Raw genomic sequence first — 26,479 nt, 5'->3', positions numbered from 1 at the left:
ATATTCATATCATCAGTGTTTCTTTGTTCAGATTCGTTTGAACTAGAATACTAAATAATAAAAAAAAGCTTTTCTTTCTTTTTTATAAAAAAAAAAAGAAAAATAGGAGCTATTTACAATTTATTATTTTAGACATGTATACAATAGAGTAGAAAAGAAGTAAATCTCTAAATATGAATAGAAGAATGTGTAAATCAACAATGATGAAGATTTGTTATTAAGTTATAATTTGAGTAACATAGGCGATGCCTGTCAGAACAACTCCCAGCCGCCAAATACGACCCCAAGTATGTCCTATGTCGCTTGTTTTACCGGACATTGAAGATGGATGATAAGGGTGTATATTTTCCTCTCCAGCTGCTCTTCGCCTTTTCGCAGCATTTTCCATTCTTTCTCTACGTCTGTATTCTTCTGCTTCATAATGCCGATGATAATGTTCAGTATAATTAAAACCACCACCAGCTTGTTTCCATTTCATCTTTTCTGCTTGTGCTTGTGCACTCTGTGAACCCGTTGTCCTAGGTGCCCTTCGGTTTCTATAAGCCGTCCAGGCATGTGTACTACTGCTAGAACCCTTTGTTGCTGGATAATAATAATGTTTGGATAATGTATTTTCATTCGTATCATTATTCAAGTCTAAATCATATTTTTTCTTATTTGCTTCATTGCCTAATACAGCATAGGCTTCGTTTATTTCTAAAAATGATTGATGGGCTTTCTTATTATTTGGATTAAGATCAGGATGGTATTTTTTTGATAGTTTATAGTAATTCAACTTTATAGCCCTTTTATTAGCTTTCTCATCTAAATTGAGAATTCTATAGTAATTCTTTTGTAGCTGGATTGCAGAATGGAAAAAACGTTTAAAAAACATTTTCAGAAAATAAAATAATAAAAAAAAAATGTGGAGTAAAATAAATAAAAAAAAACATCTCATTTTTTTAGTAGTCTTTTATTTAAGTTCTTTTTCTTTCCTTTTATAGTAAGAATAGAGTAATCCCTGATAGTGTCTTTTTTATTTTTTTATCTAAAAGCTACTATCAAGATATATATAATATGTGATAGGTTTCAAAAAAAAAATGCCTTCTAACAGTTGAACAAAGTTAATTCGAATATTTATAGGCATCATCAGCTGTATATGCCATTACCCTTTCCCCCCCCACTTATTAATTATTTACGTAAGCAATGAAATAAATAGCAAATACAAGAATAGCGAGCATCAATGAGTTCAATAAACTATTCCATAAAGTTCCACCAGAAAAAAAGGTCATTGTTATTATACAAGCAGATCTCCATGATCCAGAAAACTCTTATTCAATGCAGTATTTCCAGATTATTTCCTTTATAGATTCGGAAGAAGAAGTAAAAGCATTATTGCGTATCATTCGGACAGCACTTATTAGTATAAATAACTTTATTCATATTATTTATACAAATATAATTATACTAAAATTGTCTACGAATGCGGGGAGGGAGGAGGTAAAATTACCCTAATGAAATTTAACTATCCCATCTTTTTAAAAAGTAAAGACCAGCCAATAAGAACGATTTAATTTAAAATTAAATTTAATCAAATAATTCACTACTTCGCTTTTTTTTTTAAATGGAGACACATATTATTTCATTCATTTGAAGTGTCTATTTATTATATTTAATATATTAAAATTAATAAAAAAATATGTATATAATTTGACCTATTTTACTAACTTTATGAGCAGCAAAATGCTTGTCATGTATCTTCAGTGTTTGAGAATTGTCCTCAGGAGTCCGAAAAAAGCTACATCCATACTTGACTAAAGGATGAATACTATTTAATATATAATAGTAACTTGATTCGTTTTTTTTTTTGCCTTTCCCAATTTAAATAATTTTTAAAATCCTATTCTTTTTTCTCTAATAAGATATTCATTTAATTACTTTTCGGATAGGTCATTCTATCCGAGATGATATTTTGCTTAATTATGGTTAATAAAATGTAATAAACGAGGAAAAAGAAAAAAAAAAAAGAACCGCGGTATAGAGTGTAAAGAGGATATACATATACACACATATATATATATATTTTGAGTATATTAGTTATGTATAAATACACAAGAGACTTGTATATAAATAAAAAATGGCAATGTATACACATATATAATAAAGACATGACTAATGATATTTATGAAAAAAATAATAAATTACATAATAACTTGTTTGATAAATTTTATCTTATTTCTGTCAGGATGCATTTGCACTACCAAGCTTCTTTAACGGATGACCTCGTAGTGTAGAGTTTCATCAAGTCTTTAACAAGTTAACATAGTGTTAATTTGTCTTGGTTTTTTTTTTTTTTTTTTTTTTTTTTTTTTTTTTTTTTTTTTTTTTTTTTTCCTTCTCGTAGCAACAGCAATAAAAAAAAAATACTTATAAATAGTATTTTTTATTTTATATTACATAATTTTGTAGTAAGCATACAAAACATGATCACGTTATACATTGTCATGGCGATGGTATTTATGTTCCGGGTCGAACAACGTGATGAATAACTTAAAAACATTTATTGTTTACAGGTGCCCCTTAGAGTGTTAAAGTCCGAGTAAAATATGTTGTTTCAATTCGTATCAGATAACAACAGTAGCATGACTTCATTATTTTTGGAGAAGATTCTTTTATATATTTACTAACAAGTAATAAAGCATATATAGAATGATATCATAAACAGCATTTTTTTTTATTAAACTAGTAAACAAAAAAAAAAAAAATACTCACTGTAATTGATATCCATATACGATAAATAATAAAAATGAAAAAAAAATTGAGCATAGGGCTTTTTTTTATTAGCCGCATTTTTTTTTTTCCTGTTCTGTAAAATTTTTTATATAATTTATAATTCATAATTTATAATTTTTTTTTAACTCGAATATTCTTTTATTACATTCTTAAATAAAAAGATATATTTTATTATATATTCATAAAGAAAAGGAAAAAAAAAACCTCCCCTCTCCTCCCCCCTCCCCCTCCGTATATTTATGGCAGATACAGAATCAATATTTGATAGCCATACAGCTTTGGCTACAATGGATTCTATACGAAAAATGAATCCCTCTTCAGCTTCTTTTTGTCAATAATAGATAATAATTCTCCGAACAATACCACCACCACTACAGCAACAACGAATTCTACTACTACAGTAGTTACTTCTGCTACTATAGCAGATCATATAAACTATCAGTTGTCAAAAGTGGATTCATATTCTTCATCGTCTTCGTCTTCAAATACTTCCTATCATAAATACCCTATAAACGGGGATTTATCACCAATAACTACTTTCTTAAATTATCATACATCCAATCATCACGATCTTATTGATAAGTCAAACATGAATCATGTAGAGCATGTTCTTGAATGGTCTCCGAATAAACGTTATTGTCGACTCAATACATTATTAGGTAAAGGCGCATTTAAAGTAGTTCATAAGGCAATGGATTCTGAGGAAGGATATGAAGTTGCATGGAATGTTATCCATGTAAGTTATTCTTACAAACAATAATAATACATGTTGGGGGGGGAGGGAGTACTATTGATACATACATTGTCCGCTAAACAAATCGTCTTTTCTTTCTTTCTTTATTATTAGATTGGAAATAATAATAATAATAAAGATGTAAGACATGAAATCGAAATTTTAAAATCCGTTCGCCATCCAAACATTATTGCCTTCCATGACGCTTGGTTAAATGAAAACCGTACAGAATTCATTTTTGTTACCGAATTGATGACGTCGGGAACTTTAAGAGAATACATACGAAAATTGAATTTACCGAGTTTCAAGATAGTGAAGCGTTGGTCACGACAGATTTTGAAAGGTTTAGCTTATCTGCATGGTCATAATCCACCTATTATTCATCGTGATATCAAGTGTGATAATATCTTTATTAATGGTGCTCATGGGGAAATTAAGATAGGTGATTTAGGTACGGCTGAGAACATGTGGTTGGGCGATAAAAAATATACCTTAATTGGTACTCCCGAATTCATGGCTCCAGAGATGTATGAAGAAGAAGGTTATAACGAAAAAGTGGATCTGTATGCTTTTGGAATGTGTTTAATTGAAATGACTACAGGTGAATATCCTTATGCTGAATGTACAAATACAGCTCAAGTTTATAAAAAAGTGTGTCAGGTAAATTGTGAATATTCGATTATTTGTGCACAAAAAAAAAAAAATCTCGTCTTCCTCAAAAGAGAGAGAGAGAGAGAGAGAGAGAGAATAATAGTATGAATTAATATTAATGTCTTCCTTTAGCACATTAAACCGGATTCACTTTCAAAAATTCAAAATCAAGAAGTATTAGAAGTTATCAATAGCTGTTTATCAATTAATGAACATGAAAGATTATCAGCTCAAGAGTTACTTGAAAGTACATTCTTGGCTATTGAACCTGATGTAGTCTTGTTAGAAAACGATCCTTTACATACCATCATTACCCTACAAGTCGTCTTTAAAGGGTCCGATAAATTATCTGTCAAATTTGAATTTAATACGCAAGAGGACACAGCTGAAGAAGTTGTAGCAGAAATGATTGAAGAACAAGTATTACCCGAAAGATACCAACAATGGATTACAAATGAAATTAATCGTATCTTAAGAGACCTTAAAAAGGAAGAAGATGAAAAAGAAATTAAAGATGAGTATAATAAAAAGATTAATAATAACACGCAACAATCAGTTTGGAGAAGAGAGAATGATATTCGAACTGAACTTGAGAAATCAAAGCAAGAATTAACCAGACTTGTGGATAAATTAATTGAAGCAGAAAAGAGATGTGAATATCTTAAACAGCAAGCATTGATAGCAGAAGAAAAGGAAAAGAAGGCATTAAAAGAATTAGTTGAGAGAACAACGATAGTGACTAAACTATATCAACAAAAGGAAAATAATGAATTCACTATGCAAGATTTAATAGATGTATATTCATCAGGAGAAGAAGAAGTATTGGAGGCGTCAACAATGACTAAAACAGAAGATAATATGTCTTTAAACAACTATCATATGATTCACACTAAGCCGATGCCGCCATCCAGGGGTAAACTACATATAAGAAAAAAGATGACATGGTATATATGCATATACTAACCCTTTTTTATTTATTTATTCTACTATATAGACTATTTCGATGATACCAGTATTGATATCTTTGTTAAAGATACAGCAAAAGCTACGAATCGTAATCCTTTAAAGGCAGAAGAATGGATCCGAAAATTAAGAGAACAAGATATTATGACAGTAGGCGATTTAAGAGAACTGTTAGATGAAGATTGGACTTGTATTGGATTGACTGTATTCGCAATAAGAGCTTTAAAAAATATGTTACATAATAACAATCATACTATCCATGATACTGATACAGTATTATAATACCATTTTTTTTTTCATATTACATATAACATACACATATTTATTTTTATTTTCTAATAAAATTATTATCATATAATAATCATATGACAAATACATATTACTGACAAGAAAAACTTCTCCCCTCCCCCCCTGAATGCTCCTTTTTTTTCTTTTTTTCTTTTTCTTATATATTACACAGCTAACTATGGCTAATTTACATAATAATCCTCACCTAGAATTGCCCCCTTCTTATAACCAACAACAATTTGTTTCTACTTTTCCTAAAATACCTTCTCAAGATGAAGCATTACCGAGCTATTCTGTCGCTACTAGTAGTATAAATAATAATAGTACTATGCCACTATCTATGCCTATACCTCAACATCAACAAGGAATTCCTCCTCCTGCTGCTGTAATGCATTATGGAAGTGTAGCACCTCCAAGTGCAAATAATACATTGACTCAACACTTAATAGTTCAGCCATTAACTGCATTGAAAACAACATCAGATCTCGTCCAATGTCCTTTCTGTCATCAAATTGTTTATACAAGTTTAGATTACGAAAGTGGATTATGCACAGGCTTATCAGTAGGTGGACTCTTTTTTGCTGGATGTCATAGTGGTGGCTGTCTTTTACCTTTTTTATTCCCTTGGACAAAAGACATTACTCATCAATGTCCATCATGCAAGCAAAAAATAGCTACATTTACAAGATTGGAAAGAGACATTCGAATTACTACGCCACTTCTTCCCTCTTCTTCCATATAAGTTGTAAATTATGTAATAAAGCGTACTTTTAAAAAAATGAACAATGATTTTTTGGCTTTCATTTTTTTTTTTTTTTTTTTTTTTTATTTATTTATTTGCTTATTTTATTTTATTTTTTTTTTGCGGAGGAATTAATATGAGTGCGCTTTATTACAAGATAACATCATGTTTCGTTCATTAAGGTAATTTATTATTATAGTAAATCTTTTCGAAAAAAATAAAATAAAATAAATAATAAGGAAGAACTATATCTAATAATAAAAAGCATAAATAGTTGCAAACAACAGCCATCATTCCTACACTTTTACAATTCAAAATTAAAATTGACAACAAATACTGCCAATTATATTCATTATTTCAGTAGTAGACAATTTTCTACCCCTGTTCGATATACACCCAAGAAATCGAACAATAATAGTGGCCTAGCAGCTGTAGTCTCAAAGCCCTGGAGTGAGTTATCTACACCACAGAAAGGTAAAATCATGTTCACAATATGTACACGTCATTTTTTTTTTTAGTAACAAAATACAATTCTACTAGTTGTTAGGGCTTCGAAAACAACAGTTAATGTAGGCGTAATTTTAACAGGAGTAGCCTTGACATCAGCCATTGTCTATTACGTTGGATCTGAACTATTTAGTTCACAGAGTACAACAAGTATCTTTTCTAATGCAGTCGATCGCATTCGTGATCATGAAGGAATAGTATCAGTATTGGGAGAGCCTATTAAGGCTCACGGTGAACCTAGTAGAAATGGTAGAAGACGTAATAGACGTATTGCCTCTCAAATAGTTGAAGATAGACAACAACAACCTCACTTATTCATGCGATTTTATGTAGAAGGGCCCAAGAATCAAGGCACTGTCATGGTTGAAATGATCAAGGTAATTTCATGGTTTCCCATTTCCCTTTCAACTATTAACTTGTAAATAATTATTAGGACGAAAAGAATAAATGGGAATATAAACAGCTTTTTGTTGACATACCAGGTCAAGGATTACCCTCTAAACGTATTTATTTAGAACAGCATTAAAATATATAATTGAGATATTATGTATATTAGTAGTAAAGATAATAGTATTTTATAAATATATATTATGTATGTATGTATACATAAATGTATGCATGTATATACATATATAAATATAAATATTTAAGGGAGGGGATTTATATATAAATATGTATATATATAAAGGGAAATAAAAGTCTTTTTTTTTTTATAAATAAAGAAAGGAGAAGGTGATATTATAGAAGGGAAAAGCGATACATCCTATTTGTTCTTTACTTATTAAACGAAAAACCCTTTTTTTTGCAGTCTTTTCTGGAGTCATAGGTCTTCCAGATTCTAAGCGACGTTTCTTTTCTTCCAAATCTGCACGTTGTTTATCAAGCGCTTCCTTCATTTCTTTATGACGAGCATATAATTCTTCCTCAGATTGTTTTAATTTAGCTTCCTTTTCCTGTACCTTTGCTTGGAAGACAGATCTCATTTCTGCTTCCATCTTGGCTAATTTTTGCTCATGAGCAAGACGTTCTTCCTCCATCTTTTGAACAGGACTATACATAAAAAAAAGGGAAAGAGGGATAAATAAAATTTGATTCTTAACTAATGCATCTCATTTTGGTATACTTTACTTGACTTCTTTAAAGACAGAAGGATCCTGTTGAATACCCATTGCTGTTAACTTTTCAGTACGATAATTTTCATAAAGAACATCATTGGTATATTCTTTTAATTCTTCCATATGAGTACTAATTTAAAATGTTAAACAACTGAATCCATATCCATGCTATTCATACATTCTTACCGAATTAACATTTGTCGAAGTTTAACAAAATCACAATGTTCTTCATTATCTACTTCAATAACGCCCCAGGGATATTTACGACCACGAACACGACGACCCCCTTCAACTTCAAATTCTTTATCAGAACCAACAACTGCAAAAGGTATCTTGGACATAATTTCACGGTTTTCAGCAATTGTTTCTTGATCATCATATTCATAAACAGGAGCTTGATAAATTTGAATTTTATGATAAGCAATATCAGCCAAAATTCGCTCCTTAAATGCAACTACTTCTTCTTCTGTTAAAGTATCTGCTTTAGCAATGATAGGAATCAAATTAACTCTAGTATGAAGACGACGCATAAATTCAATATCTAATGGCTTTAAAGCATGTCCTGTAGGAGCAATAAAATAAAGACAAGCATGAATACGATTATCAACCATACGACGTCGATTCACTCTATTTTCTTGTTCGAGATAAGCGTCAAATCTAGCTTCAATATTATCTAAGATTGGCTTCCAACTTTAAAAAAGACGTATAAATTGAGTAATCAAAAACGTGATTTTTTTTTTTTATTTATTCAGTTTCTATTTTATTTTTACCTTTCTTCATTATTAACAAAATCACCAAAACCAGGTGTATCAACAACTGTTAATCTTAATCGAACCCCATTCTCTTCAATATCAGATGTAATGGATTGCACTTCGACAGTTTGAGTTGTTTCGTGACTTAGTTCACCTGTTTCTTTTGGTGGATAAAGTTGAGTATTGAACAATGTATTGACTAATGTTGATTTACCAAGTCCAGATTCACCTATTAAATATTAATTTATTATTATTAAAACTCCGACTATTCACTCTAATAATAATAATACATATTTCTTTTTTATTTCAAAGAAGTGTACATGAATATACGCCAGTTTAACTCCTACTTTATATCTAACCAATCTCCCATATTTCCCCTGAAATAGGAAAACCATCTAAATATCCCTAAATTCACTCTCCTTTTTTTTTTCTCTCCCTCCCTCCCTTGTTTTTTTTTCTCTAAAACAAAAAAAAAAAACCAAACAACATATACATTACCTACTACCATACAAGTAAATTGAAAGCCTTTTTTTACAGACTTACGGTGAACTTGGTTGGGAAGATTGGCAAAACCAACATAACCTTGTAACTTTTTACGCACAATGTTAATCTAGTAATGATGATTTAATTGACGACATTTAAATTTATTTTTGTCCAAATAAAAAAATAAAATAAAAGACTTACTCCAGAAGGGCTAATATTTTGTTCTGTTTATTAAAATTATTAATATTTATTTACATTACAAGATGCTTATTCTTACCAGACATATTTAAATAAATAATAATAAAAAAATAAAATAAAAGAAAATAAAATAAAAAAATAAAATAAAAAGAAATTAAAAAATTTCAATATAACAACAAGTAGAAAAAAAGGGGGGAAATGGTGTGTATGTATAATATGAATTAAAACAAGAACTGCACAAGGAGTGCAAATGTAATCAATTTTGTGTAAGCGCGGATAATCAATTTATTTATTTATTTTTAACCAAATATTACATATTTACATTCTAATCGCTATCCTCATCAGTATCTTGATCAGATCCATGAACTTTATTTGACCATTTTTTAGTTTTTCTTGCATTCTTCTCTTTAATAATCTATAGTAAAACAATCGTAAGTTTCTTCATAATTTTTTAATAATAAATGTTTATATATGCATTACCTTTTTATAAATCTTTTTCTCCAATGGACTTGATCTCAAAGCTCGTTGCATGATCTGCACATTACGTTTTAATTTCTCATCAATGGATAGCTCTATTTCATTCAATTTATCTAAAAGGAATTCTCAATTAGATTTATTTCGTTATGCCGACTTTAGTCCTCCTCCTTTTTTTTTTTTACCAACTGGATTTTCTCTTTTCTCTAATTTCTCTTTTAATGCTTTTGTCTTTTGATGTCTTCCATAGCGAATTTCATATTTAGCTTTTTTAACCCCTTTATTTGTCTTTGGTAATTTAACTTTAACTGCTTTTTTATCATTAAATTGGGTATCTGATTTCTTTGTGGTCGATAATAATAAATCTAACGATTGTTTTGCTAAACGAGAAGACATGATGTATATTTTATTTTTCTTCAAAAAAAAAAGTGTATTGATGAGGTTTTTTTTTGTTTTTTTTCAAACAAACAAAAAAAAAAAAGAACTGAGGCTTAGCTTTATTTCATTTATTTTCTGCATATTTATTTTAATATTCCGAATATTACATAATCCGAAAAGGTACAGATCAAAGTAGTTTAAATGATAATGATATTTCAAATTGAACTATGCATGCATGCATACATGAAATACATTAATAATGTTTAGGCTAAATTTATAAAATAATCTTATTAAACCAGCCAACTAAATGCTAACATCAAAACTTGTACTGACTGATTTGTAATATAAATATATACTTTATACCATTCGTCATATACATATCATATACGATGATATAATTATAAGCTTGAAAAAAAAAAAAAAACCTACTACTATGAATTATATTTTATATACAAAGTGACAATATTTGCAAGAATAGTCATAGTAGTAAAGTAAAATGGAATAAAGATTTGTATAACACTATATTACCTTTTCTTTTCTTTTTTGTAATAATAGTAATAGTAATAGTAATAGTAATAAATTTGTATAATAGAATAGTTTATTGTGGGAAGGCTGTATAAAATGGAATATATTCCCACATTCAGATTACAACGTTTTACAATAAAATGTCATGTTTTTTTTTCAGTAAGGACCTATTATTAATGTATACAGCAAAATATTTTTCATGTAAAAGAAGAGAGATAAAGGATAAAAAAAAACTGCTGCTAATCTTTATAGCCTTACTAGAAGGTTTTACATGAATAAATATGTATTTATCTTTTATTTAATATAGTTTTATGCTTTACGGATTCTTAGCTAAAGCAACTTTATGTGCCATCATAGCAATCATAGCAGCACCAAATCCAGAACCATCTCTAGCCAAATTAAATTTAACGCGTTTTGTAATATCATTACCAAAGATTTCTCCAAGCGCTTGTTTCATATGGTGTTCAAAATTGGGAAAGAATTCATAAACTGAGCCATCAATAGCAATTAACGAGTCTTGTTCAAGTTTCCCTGTATGAGATAAAACTCCTGCTATACCACATGTAGCTAAATAAGCTGAACGACGACCTATAGCCAAACAGATAGATTGTACCATCTGACGATCACCCAAAGTAGTTGAAGGAATCTGAAGAACTTCTTCCAAGATATGACGTACCTCTTCAAGATCATCTGTATTATCACCAATAATAATTGACATGTAAGATGTCTCAAATCCCCACTGTCTATTTAAGTCGTAAGCAGATTCACCCTCAAAAAGAAGGCGAGAGTCTACAAGGTGAAGAATTGCATTACGAGCAATTTCACCGAGATACATACCAGACATCATTTTTTCAAATAATTGTTCATGGGGGTTAATTGATTCTCGATCAAGTTTATTATCATAGATTGTTAAAGGCAAAACACAACGCTCACGATCAAAGGCACCCCATTCCATATTAACAATCATTTCCTCAAACACTTCTTCATTTCCATTCCATTTTTTAATATTTTCCAGTTTTTCATAATACGCTATAGAAGTTGTACGTGAGTGAAAAAAAAATTGGAAGGTTTATAAAAAAAAAATACCTGCATTTGTCCCTGTTCCAAGAATTATACCCATTGTCGTTTCAGGATATCGATAAGCATTTGCCATTAAAGTCCCTACTGTATCATTTACAAGCTACATAAAAAAAAAAAAAAAAAAAAAAAAAGATTCATTTTCCCGCTTCATTTTTTTTTTATTAAAATATCTATAACTTACAGCAGCAATATTCACATGAATATTCTTACGAAGAAAGGAATCTTGCAGCATAATAACAACATCTTTATTGATTGCACCTGAACAGTTAAATCCTTTTGTCCAATGCATTAAAGTACCTCTATTAATAGCTGTCTGGTTGACTGGAAAAGAAAAGGTAAAACCTAATTGTAGTTGTTCGTTACCGTTATTTCTACCAGAAGGATCATGCTCAGTAATAAAGTTATCAACACAATCAGCAATAAAGTCGCAAAGTTGACGCATTTCATCTGTTTTATATTCTTCTGCTATAATATATTTCTGTTGACGAACAGCAAATTCCCCATCACCTTTTAACTCAAATTCACAAACTCGAAGGTTGGTTCCTCCTAAATCTAAGGCAAGGTATTTTCCCTTTTCATTTCCTGTAGGGCGACCTGTAACGAAACTAGGAATCATTGCCACTATTTTTTTTTTTTTTTTTTTTTTTTTTTTTTTTTTTTAAAAAAAAAATACAATTAAATACAGTCCTCTTTTTTTTTTTTTTTTTTTTTTTTTTTTTTTTTTTTTTTTTGCCCGAGTTTTTTTTCATTATTACCTGTAGCACCTTCATGATCCAAGCCTTTCCGCATTTCCTTTATAAATTGATTGACAATAATACGGGCTCTCTCTGTTGTTATTGTAAATTGTTTATAAAGCTCTTTAATAGCTTGCTGCTGTTCTAGTGTTCCTTTAAACTCAGGTATATTGAATGCTTCGATTGTTTGATCAGATAAAGAAGACTTAACCATTTTTTTTTTTGGAGAAATTTATAAGATAATAAAAGGATGAAAGAAAGGAATTAAAGGTAGCCTTTTTATATCACTGCTATAGAAGTTTTTTATTTATTTAGTAACCCAAAAATGGGGAAAATAGTCTGAAATTGAAAAAAAAAATCAAGAAATCTATGGAAAAGTACATGGATTCTTTTATAGACTACTACATGACATAATATTAAGTAATTTATTTTCTTTCTTTATATAAATAGTCCTTTCTTTATAATTCATTTGTAGTAGTTTGCAAGAAATAGAAGCCTATTATCGATCATTATTCTGTGGATGTAATAAAAGTATTAATAGACTAAGCAATTAGATTTTGAATATAGAAAGATTAAAAAATTAACTCATATTGTTCGATTCGTCTTCTTTTCTTAAAGACAAATAATCATAGAAATCAATGTTTTTTTGTCGCCCTGATGATTAGCAAACTGTATATATATATATATATATATATCCTTAAAGCATAAGCTTGTTGTAGTAAGAATGAGTGATAATACCTATGTATTCCGTCAAAATAGTCATCATTTTACAAAATAAGTTTAATACAAGTGATAGTACTGCAATTTAGCCTATAAGTAGGAAGGGAGGACGAGATGAAAGAGTGACTAAAACAATATATAAAGACATTACAATTTCTTATTTTCAAGTCTATGTATTTTCATATTCAATGTAAGCAAACCTATACAGTTATAAATGAATGTTCGATTATAAATTATAAATATGAGGAGAAGCACTAAACAGAACATTAATTCATTAAATTGCACATGATACTCCGAGGCAAATTTCAAATACTACAGCATGATATTTAGGATAAGCTTTGTCTCAATTTAAAAAAGAAAAGATATTATCTCTCTATATTATTCAGGATATCTAAATGAACTGCTCACTTATATTCTTTATTATAATACTATTATTTAATTCTGGTAAGGCAATAGCATCATACTAACAGATTGTAAACATCATTTATTATCCTTAATAAAATATTTTTTAGTTTTGGATACTATTCCATAACTACTGAAATCCTATTGCTAACAGATGCATGTAAGAAGATAGCTTTAATATAGTTCCTTACAAGATAGATGATGAAAACGATATATACTTTTATCAACAATCAGTAATCGCTTTATATCTTGAATACGTTTATTATTTAGAAGCCATGTGAACATATGGAAAAGATAATTCTTATATACACTAAATTGTGTACGAGTTTGATGAATTTTACATTTAAAGATTTAACCAAAGGACTTATATCTATGAAATATATAAAAATACGTAAAGTAACAGAACATATTTTTAGATGAAAACATGATCAAATAAACTGTGACATAGTTGCGTATGATATGTACTATAAATACACATGTAAAAAAAAAAAAAAAAAAAAAAAAAAAAAAAAAAAAAAAAAATTCTTTATACATATTCTGAAATGCGAATTTCTTTGGGATAAACTTTTATGTCTAACATTGCTTTTATAGCTTGTGTTTAATAATTAATCTTGTTTATTATTATTATGTAAATAGCTCATATAAATGTATAATAAGCAAACTGGTATTTGAAGGATATCGGATATAAGAATAATAGAATAAAAGCAATTCAAATAAATTCATTTATGCTACGTATTTCATATAAACAATTACAATAGACTATATACATTTAATATACTTTGAATTATGCTTTTTTTTTTCATTACTGTATAGCAAACACTGGGTTAATATTTTGCTTTCTCAAATATATCTCAACAGCATTCTTCCTTTTTTTTTTTTCATCTAAAACGGATGGAACACGCCTATAGTTTAAATGTATGAAGAATCTATTATAAAGAAAACTAAATGGATGTTTTAAGTATAGTACGTGACTTATTATTTATAATATACTTTTCCCACCAGACTCTTTAAGCATTAGCATTATATACATATCGTAAATGTTTCCTGCAAAAGTTATATGTATATATTTATATTCATAAAGGAAGTAAAGGGCATTATTAATAATAAATGATAAAGCGTGCATCATAACAATTATTCTAGTCTTTTGTCCCTTAGAAAAGAATCCTACAATAAAGCAAGTTATGATTTCCGAAACTTTAAAAATCATTTCCAAGTTTGTTACACTATATATAAGCTACCAAGAATACATAATTTTCTGCATTTCTTTTTTTTTTCTTTTCTTTTATTCTCTTTTTCATATATATAACTTTTAAAATAAAGAGATGACGCAAAAGGATATTCAAACAGTTAAAACTTCAAAAGGTCAAGAAGTTAAAGGTAAGTTAAATTATATAAGTATACATCAGCACATTTGCCTCCCTCCCTCCCTGCCCCCCTACCCTCTGCCTTAATTTATATTAACTCTCTTTCATTTTTTCTTTTTTTACTGTAGTTCATACTTATCTTTTCATTAACAATGAGTTTATTCCTGGAAATGGGCCTATGATTGAAACCATCAATCCTGCTACAGAAGAAGTAATTTGCTCTGTTCATTCTGCAGACCAATCTAATGTGGATGCAGCTGTACAGGCTGCACAGGAATGTTTCAAGACAACTTGGCGAAGAGTATCTCCTGCAGAACGTGGACGTCTGATAAATAGGCTTGCTGACTTGATGGAACGTGATAAAGATGAATTGGCGACATTAGATGCTCTTGATAATGGTAAGGCGTTTACGATAGCTCGTGATGTAGATATCACTGATTCAATTGGCTGCTTCCGTTATTTTGCTGGTTGGGCTGATAAAATTCATGGTAAAACAATTGATACAACCTTTGATAAGTTGTGTTATACTCGCCATGAACCACTTGGTGTTGTCGGTTGTATCATTCCTTGGAATTATCCTATTATGATGGCGACTTGGAAATTTGCACCTGCCTTGGCAGCTGGAAATACAAGTAAGTTTCAAATTCGTCTTTATATATGTATATACTTTGTGATCATAAAAGACACTCTTTTTTTTTGAATATAGTTGTAATGAAATCTTCTGAAATTACACCACTTTCTTTATACAAGTTTGCAGAATTGGTCAAGGAAGCTGGATTCCCTCCTGTAAGTTATTGATGATATTAAATATAATAAGAAATGAATAAATATGATATTAACAAATACATATATATTATAAGGGCGTCATAAATATCATTACTGGTTATGGCCAAACTACAGGTGCATTCCTTACTAATCATAAAGGTATCAGTAAGATGGCTTTTACGGGTTCTACTGTAACTGGTCGTAAAGTGATGGAATCTAGTGCAAATAGCAACTTGAAGAAACTTCAATTAGAATTAGGTGGTAAATCTGCTCAAATCGTTTGCGCTGATGCAGACCTTGCTAATGCAGCTATTCATTCTCATGGTGGTATCTTTAACAATCATGGTCAAAGTTGTAATGCAGGTTCTCGTATACTTGTTCATGAGGATGTGTTCGATAAATTTATGGAATTGTTTATTGCCGAAACAAAGAAAATCACTCTTGGTGATCCATTTGATGAGAATACTTTTCAAGGTCCTCAAATTAGTAAAGACCAATTTGATAAAATCATGAATTATATTAGAATTGGTCAAGAGGAGGGAGCTACGTTGGCTCTTGGAGGTAAACGCTGGGGGGAAAAGGGCTATTACATTGAACCCACGATTTTCACACATTGTAAAAATAATATGCGTATTATGCAAGAAGAAATCTTTGGTCCTGTAGTAGCTATTGCTACTTTTAAAACTATTGAAGAAGCTATTGAAATGGCTAATGATTCAAAGTATGGATTGGCAGGTGGTGTATACACTTCTAATATTAATACTGCTATTGCTGTTTCTAATGAGCTTCAAGCTGGTACTGTCTGGGTTAATTGTTTTGATATCTTTGATCACTCGACTCCTTTTGGTGGTTATAAACAATCTGGTTTTGGTAAAGAACTTGGTAAATATGCTATTCAAGAATATACTCAAGTTAAAGTTGTTAAAATTCAAAGCAACTTGTAAGCCATTTCTACTATGCTAAATGATCTATATTAATAATAAACTTTACAATTATTGCTTTATTTGATAAACATTTCTTGCTGTTATATGTAGAAAAAGAAAAGGATTTTATCTCTTTTTTAAACTTATGTGACAATAGTATAGTATTCATCATACTATCTTATCAACTTGCCGAGTACTTCATTTTATATTTTTACTGTCTTTACTTTATTTTTTTGATTTGAAGGGTTTCTTATAAACAGCACAGATTTTCGAAAAAAAATATATGTTGATTAAAAATAAATGTTTATGATGAAATAGGTTATACTTGTTAGTTAAAGATAGAAAACAACCCTTCAAATAAGTAATGCAACTATAGAATTCACCCTTCTCTATTAGAAGAATTATTTTTTCAATAGTAGTTTTTTAAAAAAAAAGCGTAGTAAACAAAATAGTCAATATAATTATAATATAATTTATTCATCCTCATCAATAGTATTCTCTTTTTGTATTTTAGATAAAGCATAGCTCAAACTAGAAGCTCTTGTCATCATTCTTTCCTGTTGATATGATGATAAAGATGAAAGACTGATTGCTGACATGACTGACATACGTTTTCTATCTGTTTTAATACTAACAGCAGCTGATAATTGCTTATGGTTACTGTTATGACTATCTACAATGATACTAGAAGGTGAACGTATAAAAGTTGAAGACTGTTTACTATTATGTGTTAATGCTGATAAACGACTTGTAGCTGCAGACATTACAGATAATCTATTTGCATTACTTGCATTCTTATTTATCATGCGTAGTCTAATATAAAAATTTACATATAATATTAAAAACACTATTCTTAATCTTATAAATAGCTCTCTCTGTATCTCTCTCTCTCTCTCTTTTTTTTTTTTTTTTTTTTTTTTTTTTTTTTTTTTTTTTTACCCAACTCCAGTTGTGGCCACTCTTAGTATTTGCTTTTGTTGTTGAGATGGCTTTTTAATTGCAATCGTATTGATGGTGGTAGAGGACCAGAATGAGGAAGGTCGTAGACCTAAATCATTATCTCTAATACGATCCATCAATTCAGCTAAACGATCGCTAGTTGATAAAAGAGATTCATCATTTTGGCCAACTAGTCTATCTACTTGCGGTTCTATAAAGACAATTGACAGTTGGCGTAAATTTTGACTGATCATGGCTTGCTCTTGTTTTAATTCTTCCACTGATTCTTCCAAATTTGCATGGACGCGCTGTAATTGTTCTAATTCTCGAATGATCCATTGATGATGATCTGGTTCCTCCAAACTGATATTTAGCTGTTGTTGCTGTTGCTGTTGCTGTTGTTGTTGTTGTTGTCGTTGCTGTGTAATTGATATATCAGCATTTATGGATGCTTGTGATAAGTTTTCTGCTTGCTGTCTTGATTGAATGGATTTTGCATCAAGCCCTACAGACACTTCATCAATCACTTCCCATACCTTAATCACTTCTTCTTTACGATGACGTACAATTGTTTCCATTTCAATCTTGAGAGCGAATACCTGTCTAGCTACCTCAGCTGCATCATCATACAACTGTGTCATTTGGCTTCGAATTCCATCAAGGTCTGTACTTGCTTGTCCCAAAGAAGCTTGAACTTGTAAAAGATTTTGTCGAGCCTTGGTAACGGAATGAGTGGCAAGAACTTTAAGACAATACAAGCTTGCATCAAGACGTGTAATATAACTGAGGGTAGATAAATTAGAAGCACATTGCGTATTAAGTTGTTCAATTTGTAATGCTGTCATTGAATGCTGAATCCTGTAGTCTTGAGAAGAAGAAGAAGAAGAAGAAAAAGAAGAAGCTAGGGAAGAAGAACAGCTTTTGTCACCCTCTTCATGATGCTCATCCATTACAACTTCCGTTACAAGATTTGAATCTTCTTTCCAATCCTTTTCAACATGAACACAGTAAGCAGCTTCATCTGTATCCAGACGTTCAAGGAGCCCATGTAAGAGAGCAGGCGGACGTACATTATATAATTGAGTACGAACCTTTACCAGTTCTTGTTCAATATTTGAATACTCTTTCAAAAGTCCAGTACGTTCTGTATCAAGCATCTGTTGTTTATCAAACAATTGCTGTGTAAACTTTAAAACTTGATTAAGCTCTGACTTTGCTTTTTCCTCCATATCCCTGGTTCCATTGCCGTTCAATTGTTTCTCCAATGTTAGACATACTTCATACATCTTTTTCTTACCCTGCATTATTTCCTCTATATGTTTATTAATCTGAGCCATATCTTTTTGAATTTCAGACAAGTTTGATTGAAGTATATCAAAGGAGAGCTCAAGCTCATTGAGTGTTTGATATCCAGTTTGTTTATTACAATATTTGTATATATTTGACATGGTCTTTTCCCTTTGTTGTAATGTGCTAGAATAATTCATAGAATGTGAAATAGTATCAATATCAGACAATGGTTCTTCTTCTATCTTATTACTAGAGGGGAGGCCATCTCTAGTGAGTAGCTCCTTTACATTTGACCAAGAATTCTCTAAAAGCGACATTGTTTCAATTAATTTCTCTTTATGATCCCCCTTATCGTTATCAAGATGAGTTTGAATTTCCTGTTTAAGTTGATCAATGACGGCCCTCATTTCTTGAAAAAGCCTGTTTCTATCATCTCGTAAATAGAGAACCTGATCAATAGGTACCGTTTGAAGGATAAGTAAAGATTGTAAGACATGAGTAATACAACATCCTATATCTGTAGCCTCATTTGTCTGAAATAATTGCTGTTGTTGTTGTTGTTGCCTTCTGACAGCTGCTCTTCTTAATTCTTCAAGCTGAACTATTAAATCATCTTGAGCCGATTCCAATTGACAGAATCGTCCATCAATACGCTCAAAGACATCAAACAACTTTTCAATTTTATCGTTTTGCAGTTCAGACATTTCCCAATCTGTCTGATGAACCTGTTCAATCTGTTCGAGCTCCTCACGGAAATGTCCTGTGACCTTTTCGACAAGTTGATCAGTGACATCAAACATCTCATGGGCCTCACGTAGCTCGTAGCGTAGTTCACTTATCGTCTTTCCTAGTTCTAAGAATAATCTCGTATGCTCTTCAGGTTGCAATCGCCATGAACCTAGAATGGAATCCGTAATATAGGCCAACGAATTTTCAATTGAATCCGTAAAGGTGGTTTGATAACCAAAGAAGGCCCTCAAGATGATTTCAAAATCAGAATATTCAGCGTGTGTGTTGTTGTCCCTCTGTACGACCTCTGACAACAATTGCTTTTGTGTCATCAAAAAATGCATTCTAGTTTTATCTGTCTCTTGATTTCGAAAGAGAGATGATGTTGTGATGATGGAGCACGCGATGGAATGGCGATTATATTCACTAGCGGAATCAAAGGGTCGAATAGTACCATTCAAGGATGAGATCATGGATTTTGTTTTACTAGCATGTTTCAGTTCTGTATCATACTGAAGTATTCTTTTCTTAATTTCATCAGATTTGGAAACGTCAAGAGGCGTTAGGCCCTTCTTATTCTTTAAGGTTAAATCGGCTCCACCTTCTAAGATAAGAACCTCTATCACCTCCTTCACTCCTCCAAACTCGGCAGCAAAGTGAAGTGGCGTGTTACCAATAGGATCAGCAATATTGACGAGTGCACCAAAACGAATTAAAAGGGAAGCACAGAGGGCAAGATGCTCAGGAATATTTTTAATATCAGTAGTAGTAGTGGTAGTAGGAGGAGGAGGAGGAGGAGGAGGTATAGTTTCTGATGCCTTGTTACTTTTTTGTATCCCCCATGATATACCATCTTTGTCAAGTCCAAATCTTGCTAGATGATGAAGAGCAGTGCGTCCATAATAGGTTTGTGAGTTTATATCTGCTCCAGCCAAAAAGAGCATGGTGATCGTTTCTGGTGAAGGTAAAGGCTTTGTTCTCATGGCGTGATGAATCGCTGTGAGCCCCGTCTTTGGATCATGATAATTGACAAGGAGTGGTCCAGATTGCTCTGACGCATTGCTTCGTAGCAGTGGTGGTGGTGGCTTCATTAATAATGTTTGAAGTGATAAATGGTCATGAATTTTAATTGTTTTTAAGAATGCGCTTTGAACGATTTGTACAAGTGGTGTAGCAGCTGGATCAAGATGATCAATTCCCTTTAAAGTTTCGAATTGAAGATGGGAAAGAGAGGATGGATATTCAGGCATTGAACTAATAAATTGAGATAATTTTGAATAATTTATTGGATAGTTTACTGAATAATTGTTGGATGTAACCTATAATGAATTGATTAAAAAAAAAAAAAAAAAAAAAAAAAAAAAAAAAAAAAAAAAAAAAAAAAAAGGAAAAGAAAAGATAGGCACATACAGAAAATTCGGACCTTTTGGTTCTTAACACTTGCTCACATAATTGTACAATTTCTGGATTTCTTTCAGCGTATTGAATTGCAGACCAACCATGACTGTCAGTCATATCAGGAGATGCATGATAGTCTAATAGTATTTTGACTACAGTTGCATTACCATCTCGTGCTAGAGGGAAAAAAGGAAATCAACAAAGGAAAAATAAGAATCAAAAAAAAAAAAAAAAAAAAAAAAAGCATACCAGCATACATTAAAGCTGTCGCATTTTTACTATCTGTTCCATCAACATTGACTCGACCATCTTCTAATAGTAACTGAATCATACTCGCTTTCCCCAAATAACTAGCTAAACATAAGGGAGTGATACCTTTAATTTCATATTGAGGAGAATCTAATGTTGCATAATGTAAATTTGGATGGCACAGCAAAATGTTTTTCATAATATCAAAATGATTTTGATTTGTTTGTGAGATGAAATGTAAATTAGACGTATTAATGTTGGATGCATCAAGATCTAAGCCATAGATAACACATACAAGTGCTGTTCTATTATGTAACTTAATTGTTAAAAAAAAAGAAACATATCAGTCGTATTATCTATTACCTTCCTTTGCCATCTTTACTGTTGATATCTGCACCAGCACTTAATAGTAAGCGTACCATATCAGCATGTCCTCCTAAGACAGCAATATTTAAAGCTTTGCATTGATATTGTTGATTTGGTTGTAAATTATTTAATAAATCAGGTTGACTTCTCATTTCGATAGGTATAACAGGTGAATACGTATCCCTTGAATTCCAGATAAACGAACTATTTACATCGATCTCTGATTGTAAAAAACCTCTTACTTTTTCAATATAATTTCTTGTAACTGCTTTTAAAAACTCTATCATCATAAATAACACAATTATAAGAGTAAAAAAAAAAAAAAATAAGTAAAAAGAAAGAAAAGAAGTGAAGTGAAAACAGAAATTTTAAAGGAGAAATGAAGAAAAAAAAAGGGGGGGGAATGGCTCTTTTAGACAATAGATTAAGCTTACTTTTTGTGTTGCCATACAGTCAGCATATGTTGTTGCTTAAAGTAAACTCAAAACAAAAAGACTGATTTTTGTACAAGAATCCCTGGTATATTTATTTTTATTTTTAAGTTAAAAGAAAAAAGGAGAAGTGCGTATAAATTATGTTTATATCAGAATATATCTTAACATGAAGCATTATATAATATAAAGGTTTATAATAGAATGGCTCAAGTGAATACATTTAATAATTGTAAAATAAAGTCTTTCCTTTAATAGTTATGTTTTACCAAAAAAGAAATAATTCCAGTAAAGATCGGATGTGGAAATAATAATAATAAAAAAGAAGAAGAGATTTTTACCAGTATGATTTTAAAAATCCCGACCATTAACATTAAAATGAAATAATCGTGACGATGAATAGAAAAAAAAAAAAAAGATATAAAAAATAAGACAGTAAAGAGTATAGCTTTCTTTTTCTTTTGTCACAAATAACATATAAAAGAGATGTCTAACAAAATTTTGAAGTTGTAAGTGAATATAAACTTTATATGTGTATTACATAATCTATATTTATATGTTGATATATCTATTGTAGAAATACTGGTGCTTCTTTTCCTGCTCTTGGTTTAGGTACATGGCAATCTAAACCTGAAGAAGTTTATGATGCTGTTCTAACTGCTCTTAAAACCGGGTAAGTAAAAATGCCATATAAATGCGTGTAAATGATTTTTTTTCTTCTTCATATTACTTATCTATATGAAGTATTATAGTTATCGCCATATTGACACTGCATATGTTTGTAAATATATACATATATTAAGTCTGTATATATGGAGAAATTAATTCTTGTTTAATATCAATGTACATATTTAGATGGTAATGAAAAAGAAGTCGGTAAAGCTATTCGAGACTCTGGCATTGCTCGTTCAGAAATTTTTGTTACTACCAAATTATGGAACACTTTCCATCGTCCTGAAGATGTTGAAAGGGGACTTGAAAACTCACTTTCAAACCTTGGATTAGATTATATTGATTTATATCTAATGCATTGGCCTTGTGCCTTCAAAGCTGGAAATGGATATGTGTCCAGGGATGAAGATGGCAATGTTCTTTTGGATGATATTGATTTTACCGAAACCTATGCTGTAAGGTTTATTTATATATAAATCTATTCTATTATTATTATTATTACTCATCGCTTATTATTTATAATACTAGGCCATGGAAAAACTTGATAAAAATAAGGTTCGTGCAATCGGTGTCAGTAACTTTAATATTGCCAAACTTGAAAAATTAGCAAAGACTCAGCACACTGTTCCAGCTGTTAATCAGGTATAAAATTAATAACACTATTGCATACTTTTTTTTTTGTTTTAAATAAACATAATGAACGCATAGGTTGAATTGCATCCTCTTTTGCCTCAAGATGAATTAGTTCAATACTGTGAAGAACATAACATTATTGGTAATTATTTGTCAATCAAGATGATTATAGTGTAACATGTAAATTAATAATCATACACACGTTTAAATAGTTACTGCTTATTCTCCTCTTGGTAGTACCAACTCTCCCTTGTTCAAACATGAAGTAGTTGTAAGTATAAGTATTCATAAATGATCGTACAAGGTATATTCAATTATTTTTACCTGCCATGTAGACTAAAATTGCCGAAAAATACAATGTTTCTACTGCTCAAATTCTTATTTCCTGGGGCCTTAAACGTAATTATAGTGTAATTCCTAAATCCGTAACAGCTTCTCGTATTGTCTCCAACTTTCATACTGTTGATCTTAAAGAAGAAGATTTTAAAGCTTTGAGTAAAGTGGCAAAAGAAGAAAAAGTTCAAAGATTTGCTGATCCATATGCATTTTGGAAAATTGATGTATTTGAAGAACACTAAATAAAACTAGATGTTTTGTTACTTTATACAAGATCTCTTCACGCCTTTTTTATTATTATTATTATCGGAAAATAAGATGTTCCGTTATAAAAGATTTAATCCGTTACAATCTAAACATTTTATATATGAAATGAAATTTTATTTAATACACAATTACCAAAGCAACCTGTGTTATTTACTTGTATTTTAAGCTTATTTAATACAATTTATAAAAAGCAAGGAATTTTTAATATTTTAGAGAATTACAACTCGCAAAAGAATAGAAAGGATCAATAACATGTCAAATTATGGCATAATTTTCGCCAATATTTCCTGAGATAGAAATTTTTACTCCTCCTTCTTTCTCCTCCTTTTTTATATGCACTATATTTATTGAATTGTAACATTCAAATAGTGGACAATAGTCTAAAAACATATGTTTTATTTCTTTTATATAAATTAAAAGGTAATTTATTATTTCACGAATAATACATTTAGTTGTAAAATAGGTGACAAATAATACGCTAATAATATTATACATGTAAAAAAAAAAAAAAAAAAAAAAAAAAAAAAAAAAAAAAAAACTCCTCTTCTCTTCTCCACCGTTACCACCTCCACTACCACTGCTACCTCCTCCTCCTCCTCTTTCTCTCTTTTCCCCCCACAAACACGCATATACACTCCCTCTTTTTTTTTTTTTTTTTTTTTTTTTTTTAATATGAAAAAATTATTCTGTATTTAATTTTTTATTTATTTATTTTATTTTATTTTGGTTTTATTTTATTTTGTTTTGTTTTATTTTGGTTTTATTTTATTTTATTTTATTTTGTTTTGTTTTGTTTCGTTTTATTTTTTTAATTTTTATTTCTTATTTTTTTTATTTCTAATTTTTTTTATTTTTTATTTCTAATTTTTTTATTTTTTATTTCTTATTTTTTTTATTTTTTTTTTTTTTTTATTTATTTATTTTTTTTTATTCTCTAAATTTAAACAATTCAATTTATACATTCCTTCATTCCTTCATTCTTTTTAAACCTTATATATACATTTACACTTTACGAATTAGATACAACATCCTTTTCTTGTCATCTAATCAATAATCTTAATACCGATCTTCTTCATTCTATCATCCATCCTCTTAGATCTCACAATATGGGACAATTATTAGCAAGCTTGAATCCCCGCAGTAATTATTCAGATTTAGTACCTGAAATAAAATTTGATATTGAAAGTAAGTAGATATTGATGTTATTCGTAATATTATAAAACTAATTTAATATTATCAAAAATAATAAAAAAAAAGATGCAAGTCCTTCTTCGGAGGAGTTAGGAATTTATAATGAACTTTACACTTTATTAGTGCAACCCACTCCCAGTTTATTAACAGCCTTTAAAGAATATAAACCCGCTTCAGAATATATTCGAAATGCAATAGCTACACCTAATATAGAAAACGAGGATTTAGCGTGGAATGCTATTTTACCTACTGTAAATATGTTACGTGAATTTTACAATTATTCTTCCGAATTAGGTATATTAAATGTACGCATACACTATCATAAAAATTTTGTTTTTTTTAACCCTTATCATGATAGACCAAGGTATCCCAATATTACTCCAAGTTCTATGTAAAGATAGTGATACAACAAAAGATCTTGATAGACATCCAGGATTAACAAAATTATTTGCAGAAATACTTGATTTCGTATTTGAGTTCGATAATATTAAGGTAAATAGATAGATAGATGGAGGAAGATAGAGTAGGATATGCTTACATAATAATATGATGATTAGATTGGAAATCCTACAATACAGAATGATTTCTCCTTTTATAGACGCACATTACAAAAAGGAAGAAAATCAACTATAGAACCATCCAGTAATACATCAGATCTAAGATTAGCTATGAATGAAGATGATCTTGCCAACCATATTTCACTTTTTATTGCTTATCCAACTCCAATGTTAAAATGTGTAATTGATATAACAACTGATTATGTAAAACAGAACCATCTTGTGAAATGTATAACAGAATGGCTTACAAGCATTTGGGCTGCTTGTTATCAAAGATTAAATAAGAAAAGAACAACTCAACACACAGATAATTTCTATTTAAAAGTCATGGTTATTTCAATTATACTTTATGATCATATTGATCCTTCTGGTGCTTTCTCAAAGAATTCACCTATTAATGTAAGCTTGCTTGACAAAAATAATTAAGGGGGAAAAAAAACAAGTTTTTAATTTTATTATCTTATTAGGTAAAGAACTCTTTAAAAACAATCCAAACTATACATCGACAAGAACAGTCTACCACATCAAACCTTGTCTCTGCTTTAAAATATAATTCAAAACATCTAAATGATGATTCTACACCAAAAGGAATAAAAAATTTAGTGATGGCTATTTGATATTCATCCTAATATTACGTAATCAGCATTTTAAAAAAACACATTTTTTTTATTCGAAATATGAATACAAGATAATCTATTTACTCTAAATATAACCTAGGAAAAGCCACGTGCATCTTCCAAGTTTTTATTATTACTGTACAACATCATTTGTTTTTATTATAAGCCTATTAATTTACCAATCATAAATAAGCAGTAGTTACATCTTGACTTCTTTTCAATACATGGATAGAAA

At 29.9% G+C, this 26,479-nt stretch overlaps 11 protein-coding genes across 11 annotated transcripts; 6 read left to right on the top strand and 5 right to left on the bottom strand.

Annotated features, from left to right (window-relative positions):
* Positions 1 to 70: 70 nt before the first annotated feature.
* On the bottom strand, positions 71 to 924 carry BX663DRAFT_504687 (DnaJ domain-containing protein). The gene has a single exon (XM_051526956.1). It carries the CDS (start codon positions 872 to 874, stop codon positions 218 to 220), a length of 657 nt encoding a protein of 218 aa, XP_051384312.1. The 5' UTR covers positions 875 to 924; the 3' UTR covers positions 71 to 217.
* A 2,041-nt stretch (positions 925 to 2,965) lies between these two features.
* On the top strand, positions 2,966 to 5,401 carry BX663DRAFT_470402 (kinase-like domain-containing protein; the record flags this gene model as incomplete). The annotated part of the gene is made up of 4 exons (XM_051524128.1): positions 2,966 to 3,508; positions 3,620 to 4,165; positions 4,289 to 5,016; positions 5,170 to 5,401. The coding sequence occupies exons 1-4, from the start codon at positions 3,362 to 3,364 to the stop codon at positions 5,399 to 5,401; spliced, it is 1,653 nt and encodes a 550-aa protein (XP_051384311.1). The 5' UTR covers positions 2,966 to 3,361.
* Positions 5,402 to 5,541: 140 nt separating this feature from the next.
* BX663DRAFT_504682 (LITAF-like zinc ribbon domain-containing protein) lies at positions 5,542 to 6,190 on the top strand. Its single transcript, XM_051526955.1, has one exon. It carries the CDS (start codon positions 5,586 to 5,588, stop codon positions 6,147 to 6,149), a length of 564 nt encoding a protein of 187 aa, XP_051384310.1. The 5' UTR covers positions 5,542 to 5,585; the 3' UTR covers positions 6,150 to 6,190.
* Positions 6,191 to 6,314: 124 nt separating this feature from the next.
* Positions 6,315 to 7,182, top strand: BX663DRAFT_485150 (TIM21-domain-containing protein; the record flags this gene model as incomplete). The annotated part of the gene is made up of 4 exons (XM_051524593.1): positions 6,315 to 6,331; positions 6,415 to 6,623; positions 6,690 to 7,033; positions 7,090 to 7,182. The coding sequence occupies 4 exons, from the start codon at positions 6,315 to 6,317 to the stop codon at positions 7,180 to 7,182; spliced, it is 663 nt and encodes a 220-aa protein (XP_051384309.1).
* On the bottom strand, positions 7,067 to 9,350 carry BX663DRAFT_339004 (Septin-domain-containing protein). The gene is made up of 5 exons (XM_051522142.1): positions 9,022 to 9,350; positions 8,542 to 8,752; positions 7,958 to 8,461; positions 7,785 to 7,901; positions 7,067 to 7,706 (listed from the first exon to the last, which is right to left on the bottom strand). Exons 1-5 carry the CDS (start codon positions 9,029 to 9,031, stop codon positions 7,367 to 7,369), a joined length of 1,182 nt encoding a protein of 393 aa, XP_051384308.1. The 5' UTR covers positions 9,032 to 9,350; the 3' UTR covers positions 7,067 to 7,366.
* On the bottom strand, positions 9,272 to 10,137 carry BX663DRAFT_504674 (uncharacterized protein). Its single transcript, XM_051526954.1, has 3 exons — positions 9,864 to 10,137; positions 9,685 to 9,794; positions 9,272 to 9,619 (listed from the first exon to the last, which is right to left on the bottom strand). The coding sequence occupies exons 1-3, from the start codon at positions 10,072 to 10,074 to the stop codon at positions 9,530 to 9,532; spliced, it is 411 nt and encodes a 136-aa protein (XP_051384307.1). The 5' UTR covers positions 10,075 to 10,137; the 3' UTR covers positions 9,272 to 9,529.
* A 627-nt stretch (positions 10,138 to 10,764) lies between these two features.
* On the bottom strand, positions 10,765 to 12,651 carry BX663DRAFT_452039 (hexokinase-domain-containing protein). The gene is made up of 4 exons (XM_051523772.1): positions 12,417 to 12,651; positions 11,843 to 12,282; positions 11,668 to 11,761; positions 10,765 to 11,610 (listed from the first exon to the last, which is right to left on the bottom strand). The coding sequence occupies exons 1-4, from the start codon at positions 12,607 to 12,609 to the stop codon at positions 10,898 to 10,900; spliced, it is 1,440 nt and encodes a 479-aa protein (XP_051384306.1). The 5' UTR covers positions 12,610 to 12,651; the 3' UTR covers positions 10,765 to 10,897.
* A 2,081-nt stretch (positions 12,652 to 14,732) lies between these two features.
* Positions 14,733 to 16,660, top strand: BX663DRAFT_504668 (aldehyde dehydrogenase domain-containing protein). The gene is made up of 4 exons (XM_051526953.1): positions 14,733 to 14,894; positions 15,010 to 15,513; positions 15,588 to 15,667; positions 15,742 to 16,660. The coding sequence occupies exons 1-4, from the start codon at positions 14,840 to 14,842 to the stop codon at positions 16,588 to 16,590; spliced, it is 1,488 nt and encodes a 495-aa protein (XP_051384305.1). The 5' UTR covers positions 14,733 to 14,839; the 3' UTR covers positions 16,591 to 16,660.
* Positions 16,661 to 16,887: 227 nt separating this feature from the next.
* On the bottom strand, positions 16,888 to 21,871 carry BX663DRAFT_452034 (uncharacterized protein). The gene is made up of 5 exons (XM_051523771.1): positions 21,538 to 21,871; positions 21,175 to 21,479; positions 20,938 to 21,101; positions 17,509 to 20,846; positions 16,888 to 17,382 (listed from the first exon to the last, which is right to left on the bottom strand). Exons 1-5 carry the CDS (start codon positions 21,828 to 21,830, stop codon positions 17,043 to 17,045), a joined length of 4,440 nt encoding a protein of 1,479 aa, XP_051384304.1. The 5' UTR covers positions 21,831 to 21,871; the 3' UTR covers positions 16,888 to 17,042.
* Positions 21,872 to 22,443: 572 nt separating this feature from the next.
* Positions 22,444 to 24,071, top strand: BX663DRAFT_504659 (NADP-dependent oxidoreductase domain-containing protein). The gene is made up of 8 exons (XM_051526952.1): positions 22,444 to 22,480; positions 22,549 to 22,644; positions 22,724 to 22,752; positions 22,827 to 23,098; positions 23,172 to 23,285; positions 23,352 to 23,418; positions 23,489 to 23,547; positions 23,612 to 24,071. Exons 1-8 carry the CDS (start codon positions 22,458 to 22,460, stop codon positions 23,852 to 23,854), a joined length of 903 nt encoding a protein of 300 aa, XP_051384303.1. The 5' UTR covers positions 22,444 to 22,457; the 3' UTR covers positions 23,855 to 24,071.
* A 740-nt stretch (positions 24,072 to 24,811) lies between these two features.
* Positions 24,812 to 26,479, top strand: BX663DRAFT_452027 (uncharacterized protein). The gene is made up of 5 exons (XM_051523770.1): positions 24,812 to 25,064; positions 25,137 to 25,364; positions 25,429 to 25,562; positions 25,628 to 26,026; positions 26,095 to 26,479. Exons 1-5 carry the CDS (start codon positions 24,986 to 24,988, stop codon positions 26,242 to 26,244), a joined length of 990 nt encoding a protein of 329 aa, XP_051384302.1. The 5' UTR covers positions 24,812 to 24,985; the 3' UTR covers positions 26,245 to 26,479.

The sequence above is a fragment of the Cokeromyces recurvatus genome (assembly GCF_025118155.1).
Source record: "Cokeromyces recurvatus strain NRRL 2243 chromosome Unknown BX663scaffold_8, whole genome shotgun sequence".
Classification (NCBI taxonomy): Eukaryota; Fungi; Mucoromycota; class Mucoromycetes; order Mucorales; family Mucoraceae; genus Cokeromyces; species Cokeromyces recurvatus.
Note: the sequence above shows the minus strand (reverse complement) of the source record. Positions and strands in the feature narration are given on the sequence as shown.